The 7,500-nt window shown below is 43.6% G+C and overlaps 1 protein-coding gene across 21 annotated transcripts in view; it reads left to right on the top strand.

Moving 5' to 3' along the window:
- The window catches only part of rdgB (retinal degeneration B), a 229,034-nt gene that overhangs the window by 160,797 nt on the left and 60,737 nt on the right, over positions 1 to 7,500 (top strand). For all 21 annotated transcript variants that reach the window (XR_011046236.1, XR_011046242.1, XR_011046241.1 and 18 more), the window contains 2 exons: positions 6,811 to 6,999; positions 7,451 to 7,500. The exon at positions 7,451 to 7,500 is cut by the window's right edge and continues 101 nt beyond it. Coding sequence is in view for 9 of the 21 variants with exons in the window: in XM_068385541.1 (XP_068241642.1) it covers positions 6,811 to 6,999; positions 7,451 to 7,500 (239 nt within the window). In the remaining 12 variants the exon portion in view is untranslated. The remainder of the gene's footprint in view (positions 1 to 6,810; positions 7,000 to 7,450) is intronic.

Raw genomic sequence — 7,500 nt, 5'->3', positions numbered from 1 at the left:
TGTAATATGATAAAGTAAAATATTTGTAATCTATTTTATATGAAATGGGGCTTTTTTTTTTTGTTTGTTTAAAATTTACATTTACGTATGTAAAACAACTCTCTCTCTCTCTCTCTCTCTCTCTCTCTCTCTCTCTCTCTCTCTCTCATAGATTGTTTTCCTGCTTTGCTACGTATGTATGATTTTATATAGATACGGTAAATAATATTTGTAATAACATATTTTATAAAAGCTTTTACTGTAATATCATTATTTATCACTTTCATCATGGCGTTAAATTCCTTAGTTTGTTAACTGAACGTACGTTATGACGCCGTCGTTTCAGGCGGCGTCATAAAGAAAATCATTTCATTTGGAAGTCCTAAGAAAAATTAAGTAAAACATTAGTAATAACCAAATCAACATACTGTACTTAATAATCAATATAATTGATGCAAAAACTAACCTATACACAGATGTGTAAATGCGTTTGTTTCTTCATTATAATCAGAGATAAACGTAAACAAAACATTGGTTGCCATTTTTTATCGTGCTTTTTAGGTGTTTAGGAAACGCATGATATAAAATCGCCTTTAATATTTGTGCCTGTTTTAGTTTAGGGTGCTGTAGTACATGCATTAAGTGTTCTGTACATTAAAGGGTGGTTTGTTAACAGTACTACGTACAAGGGAAGGTTTTAAAAGTCCGAATATACATGTTAAATAAATAGGTAAATATGATGTCACTACTTCGCGGAATTTCACCTATCGCGGCCGCGTCTGGAACCTATCTACCGCGATAAACGAGGGTTCACTGTATATATATATATATATATATATATATATATATATATTATATATATATATATATATATATATATATATATATATATATATATATATATATATATATATATATATATACATACACACAGGTATATGAAAGAGTTTAAGAGTGCAAGTTTTCAGTGCTAGATTAGTGCAGTGAATTTATCCAGTATAGCGGAGGGTGCGTCTGCTCGGACCTGTCGTTATCCTTGCCTTAGACCTCTTCCAAGCTCCCCAACCCTTGGGAGAAGGAATGTTGATCGGCGAAAGGAAACGAGAGGCGTTAGCGCCCAAGCAGACGTCCCCTTGAGCGTTCCTGTTTACGCTTCCCAGAGCGCTCGCCCTCGCCGTGGGTAAGGCGAGGTAAAAATGATATCTAACGCCGAGCATCAGAGCTTTGGACAGCAAGCTACTAACGCTGCTGTAAGAGTTTGACATGATGTTTGTAACCGAGTGCAACTTCTTTGTCTCTTTTGTTCGATGAGCGAACGTTCTAGACGCGAACGGCATAGTTCCGAGCGTCTGAATCACGAGCGTTCTTAATCGAGCGTCATTGTTCCGAAAGTCACGTGGCGCTGAGCGTCAAGCAGTTGCATGTCGTCAAGCATCCAGCAGTTGGACTTGACATCGAGTGTCAAGCAGTTAGACATGACGCCGAGCGTCAAGCAGTTACGTTACGTCGAGCGTCAAGCAGTTGGACGTGACGCCGCGTGTCAAGCATAGCTCCGAGCGTCTAGATCGCGAGCGTCTAGATCGCGAGCGTCTAGATCGCGAGCGTCTAAATCGTGAACGGCATTGTTCCGAGAGTCACGGGACGCCGAGCGTCGAGCAGTTGCATGGCGTCTAGCGTCCAGCAATTGGACTTGACGTCGAGTGTCTAGCAGGTAGACGTGACACCGACCGTCAAACAGTTGCATGGCGTCAAGAGTCCAGCAGTTGGACTTGACGTCGAGTGTCAAGCATGTGGCGAGCATCAAGCAGTTAGACGTGACACTGAGAATCAAGCTGTTAGACGTGACACTGAGAATCAAGCAGTTAGACGTGACACTGAGAATCAAGCAGTTAGACGTGACGTCGAGCATCAAGACTCGGACGTCGTGGTTACACCAGTTGGGCTAAACGTCGAGATCGCGAACGTCTTAGTTCCAATCGTAATGACCGTGAGCGTCTAGCGTTGGAACATTGTTACGCCAGGCGCTATACTAAAAAATACAGAAATAAATATTAACTGGAAAGATATTATTTTCTCAGACCAAGGCCCGCTTGAACAAACTCTTGGTGTCTATTGGAGGGCGAGAATTAAACCCCTAAAAGACATTGAGGCCAGAATTCAGGACCTTAAGGAGTTGACTCCAAGGAAACGAGACATCTCTACCTCGGTTAGAGACTTCTAGGAGGAAGGGATTGACGATCTCATTTTCCCCTTTTTATCTTCTAGATGAATTCTCTTAGGAGAGGTTCCTAAGATCTTTCTTCCTTCAGTTGACTTTAAGAAACTCATGCAAGCTTTTTCTGAAGAGTTTCCGATTTATTTTGTTCTGCTGCTCCTCATCCCGCCTTCAGAGTTTTCGCTAAGGAAGGCGTCGAAGGAGTCTGTTTACTAAAATGGTGCTGTCTCGATCATCTAATAGAGCTTTGAGGATGATGGGAGACTGGATGCAACCAAGTATTTCAGGATAACAAGGGTGGAGGTCTAGCCACGTTAACGTCGAGGACCTTGTGGCAGCCCCACAGAGACTTTTACAGCCCCCTGGGTGGATTGCTGAGTCTCTCAAGGAATGCAGGTAAATGAGGCATAAAAACCTATGAAACCAGCTTCCTTATCAGGTATGCCAGGATAGCAAGGGTGGAGGTCTAGCCACGTTAAGGTCTAGCCACGTTAAGGTCGAGGACCTTGTGGCAGCCCCACAGAGACTTTTACAGCCCCCTGGGTGGATTGCTGAGTCTCTCAAGGAATGCAGGTAAATGAGGCATAAAAACCTATGAAGCCAGCTTCCTTATCAAGTATGCCAGGATAGCAAGGGTGGAGGTCTAGCCATGTTAAGGTCGAGGACCTTGTGGCAGCCCCACAGACACTTTTACAGCCCCCTGGGTGGATCGCTGAGTCTCTTAAGGAATGCAGCCAATGAGGCAGGATAACTTTGAATCAGAAGTCAGAATTGAGGTACGCACCCCCCTTTTTTCTTCCTCTCTTCTTCCTCAAGAGTTGGTCAAAGACATAGGTTTTGGTGTATAAATTAGCAAGAAAGTTTCTGCATACCTTTTCTCTAAACTGCTCAGACAACAGTAGGAACCAGACTTAACTACTTCTGGCGAGCCTGGGAGAGGAGAGGAGCAGACCTTTGGTCCGTGCTATTACTAAAGGATGGATGCAAAATCTTTTTCCTTGTGAAACCTCCTTTATTAGTTACTCCGATAGACCTCTCTGCCAAATACAGAGAGGAACCAAAGAGACAGGCTATGCAACATCAAATGTCTCTTTTTGGAGAGGGAGGTTATTGTCCGGTACTGGATGTAACTGCTCTCAATGCCTTCGTTCAGAAGTCAAAGTTCTACATGGAGACATCGAAATCAGTCCTCACAGCAGTAGGAAAGGTCCACTGGATGGTCTCTTTAGACCTCCAGGATGCTTACTTCCACAACCTCATCCTCCGAACTTCAAGCAATTCCTGAAGGTTCGTGTATAGGAGGAAGTTGTCCAGTTTTGGGCTCTTTGTTTTGGCTTAAGCACCACCCCTCAAATAGGTGGTGCGTCTGCTAGGACCTATCATTCTTCTAACCATAGACCTCTTCCAAGCTCCCTAAACCCTGGGAGAAGGAATGTCGAACGTTCTAACCATAGACCTCTTCCAAGGAATGTCGACCATAGACCTCTTCCAAGCTCCCCAACCCCTGGGAGAAGGAATGTCGAACGACAAAAGGAAACGAGAGGCTTTAGTTCCCGAGCAGACACCTCCTCGAGCATAACTTTTGACGCTTCCCAGGACACTTGCCTTCATCATAGGAAAGGTGAGGTATAAGTTTTGTCGTCATCTTCGGATGACGCAGCGCCCAGACGAAGCTGGCGTCAAGCTTCCAGACCTCTGAAGAGGAAGGTGGACACGGTCAATCAACGTCCTATCATGACACCGCAAGCTTCTGGTTGTAGTCTTTGGAGCAGTCCTGAGTGTTTTTTCATTCTACCGAAGAAAGCTCTCCTACCAAATGTCCTTTAAGGATGTCAGCAACTGTCAAGGAACGTCCAACTCACCCAGTTGCAGGACGGCTTTCTGAGACTGACATGACCTCGGTTCATGCTTCTCCTCCACTGTCAGACTGGTTATCGTTCTCTGGATGCTCTGCACGTTCTTTAAACGGTGTAGAAAGAGAGCTTGTGGTAGATGTGACGTCTCCTGTACCACAACAGGTTGATCCTAATTTTAATATGTTACAAGATATGCAACAGAACTCTCTTCGCTCATGCAAGTTTATCAACCGGCGAACAACAAGAGAGTAGCAGGCCTGGACCCTGAGCGTCTGGTAACTTCACACCTGGACGCCAAGCGTCGTAAGGCTGCTAGTTGAGAGGTTCTTGATGACGAACGTCTTTACAACTCCCCCGTCAAATGTCGTGTTTTAGCCACTTTAACCCAAGGAGTCAAGTGGACAGACGTGACGTCAAACGTCCACCTAATGTGACGTCGAGCGTCCACCTAATGTGACGTCGAGCGTCCACCTAATGTGACGTCGAGCGTCCACCTAATGTGACGTCGAGCGTCCAGCGGAACGTGACAACGAGCGTCCAGCTAACGTGACATCGAGCGTCCTGCAGGACGTGACGTCGAGCGTCCAGCTAACGTGACGTTGAGCGTCCTGCAGGACGTGACGTCGAGCGTCCAGCAAGACGTGATGTCGAGCATCTAATGGGACGCGACGTCAAGCATCAAGCAGAATGCGATGTCGAGCGTCAAACAGCTCGTGACATGGACATGTACTTATTTCCACCGTTCAAATTCATTACAAAGTGATGCAAAAGTTTGTGTCACACGAAAGGACGGATTGACTCTAGTGGGCCTCTTTTGGCCCTCTGAGAGTGGTTCACAGAGGTACTGGAATGGATGGTAGGCACTCCAAGAAGTCTTTCATTAAGAGTAGATCTACTCAAACAACCCCACTTGGAAAGGTACCATCAAAATCTCCAAGCTCTTTCATCTAACTGTCTTCAGATTATCGAAAAACTCACAAGAACTAGAGGTTTTTTCGAAGGTAGCAGCTAGAGCTTTTGCAAGAGCAAGGAGGACTTCTACCGTCAAGGTTTACCAATCCAAGTACAAGGTGTTTAGAGAGTGGTGCAGAGTCAACTCTCTTTCCTCGTCCAGTACTTCTATAACTCAGATTGCTGACTTCCTGTTATATCTTTGAAGGAAACGCAACTTTGTCATCCTCTACCATCAAAGGATACAAGAGTATGTTAGCAACCGTATTCATGGCACAAAAACTTGGACCTTTCTAATGTTAAAGACCTGCAGAAACTTCTCAAATCATTTCAAACATCAAAGCAACAGCCCCAGGATTCACCAGCTTGGAATCTGAATATTGCCCTGAAGTTCATTATGAGTGACAGGTTTGAGCCCTTGCATTCAGCTTCATTTAAAGACCTCATGATGAAGACTCTATTTTTGGTCAGTCTGGCGACAGCTCAAAAGAGTCAGTGGGTTTCATGCTTTTAGCTAAAACTTTGGTTTTTTCGAGATGATAAAGCTATCTGCTCATTGCAGTTAGGCTTTCTCGCCAAGAACGAACGCCCTTCTCAACCTTGGCCCAAGGCTTTTGAGTTTCCGAACCTTTCGGATGTGATTGACGAGGAGTTGGAGAGAGTCCTGTGCTCAGTAAGAGCCTTGAAGTTCTATCTGGACTGTACGGAAGAGTTGTGAGGCAAGTCGGAAGCTCTTTGGTGCTCGGTCTAGAAATCCTCGTTACAGATGTCGAAGAATGCACTTTCATTCTTTATCAGGCTCTTAATAAGAGAGGCTCATGCACATTGCAGTGAGGCAGACCTCAAGTTTTTTAAAAAAAGCCAAGATGTATGAAGTTAGAGCTGTAACAATTTCAATGGCCTTCCAGCAGAATAGATCGTTGCAAAGCATTAGAGAGACAACCTTTTGGAGGAGTAAATCTGTGTTCGCTTCACATTGTTTTGAAACGTGTCCAGACTCTTTATGAGGACTGCTTCACTCTGGGACCATTCGTAGCAGCGAGTGCAGTAGTGGGGGAAGGATCCACCACTACGTTCCCATAATCCTAATACCCTTTTCTTCTCTTGGAACTTTTGTATTTTTATGGTTGTTCGTGGAGATTGCGAGTCTTCCACAATCATTGATTTTAGTCAAGTGGTCAATTTGTTCCTTGATAGCACCTAGAACAAGAGTATTGGAGGAGGTCCTGTCAACATAGAGGTATTTACACTGGTTTGACAGCTCCTAGAGGTCTTCAGACCCCTGGGTGGATCGCTGGATCTCGTAAGGAAAGCGGACATAATGAAAGTATTCATTGAAGTCAGCTTCCTTATCAGGTACGAACCCTTAAGGTTTATTAACTCTTAAGTAAAATTCCAACAATGTTGGCTGTCCCTGACCCTCCACCAAGGGTGTCAATCAGCTATATTTATATAACCACCGGGTAAGTCTTGTGTTTAAAAATGATATTTTCATAATAAAATAAATTTTTAAACATACTTACCTGGTGGTTATATAAATTTAATTCCCCCCTCCTCCCCTCTAGAGACCTATGGGCATGGAAAATCTGAGGAATCATGGAATGGTTCAAAGTACCTTCACCAGAGGGCGCGCAGGTGGTACACCTGGCTGCTCAATCTGCGATTGCCGGGAGTTTTGAATTTCTGCCGGGACGTCAGAGACTAAAGCAGAGACTAAAGCTATATTTATATAACCACCGGGTAAGTATGTTCAAAAATTTATTTTATTATGAAAATATCATTTTCATAATTTTCTATCTCCGCATACAGACAGCATCTTTTCACAAACCTTCATGTCACGGGTAGCGGCTGAGCGCCATAGTCGTGTATTAGGGCGTAGCATGGAAGCTTCGGCTCCATCTTCCCCGTCCCACTCCCCGTCCCACCAACCTGGCCCTTGTTCAACTACAGTCCTTCTCTTGGTGATTCATGCTGGTTCCGTCCTTGACCCTAACCCAGGTAAGCCCTTAAAGGTTCTTTTGTATTTTTTCATATCTATGTCGTATCAGTTTTATTTATGTGATACAGTAATATAGTACTTTACTGTGTTGATGCACAAATAAAGGTAAAAATATGGAAGGTGATTTCTTTCAATATGTAGTTATGATTTTGATTGATAGGTTAAAGATGTTCTATTGGGATGTCAGTTTAATTTCTTTGTCCAAAGATATTTTTCTCAATGGTAAGAATATTTCCAAAAAGAGGTGCCTCAATTTATATATAGCATAGCATCAAGTTCCCATTTCATCATTATGGAATTTCTACTCTCGATGCCTCTTCGAAAAGTGGGGTTTGATTCAGTGGCATTCATATAAAAAGACCACTGCTGTATAGATTTTAATATCTATTTATAATGATAATAAGGTGAGAAGATATGTCATTCTAATATTTACTTATTACTTCTCCACAGATGTAACCAACAAGAGAAGTGACTTCACTACGTTTCGAGGAGCTCTCGAG

The sequence above is a fragment of the Palaemon carinicauda genome, chromosome 13, assembly GCF_036898095.1.
Source record: "Palaemon carinicauda isolate YSFRI2023 chromosome 13, ASM3689809v2, whole genome shotgun sequence".
Lineage (NCBI taxonomy): Eukaryota > Metazoa > Arthropoda > Malacostraca > Decapoda > Palaemonidae > Palaemon > Palaemon carinicauda.
The sequence above is the reverse complement of the archived record's forward strand: the minus strand, read 5'-3'. Positions and strand labels throughout refer to the sequence as shown.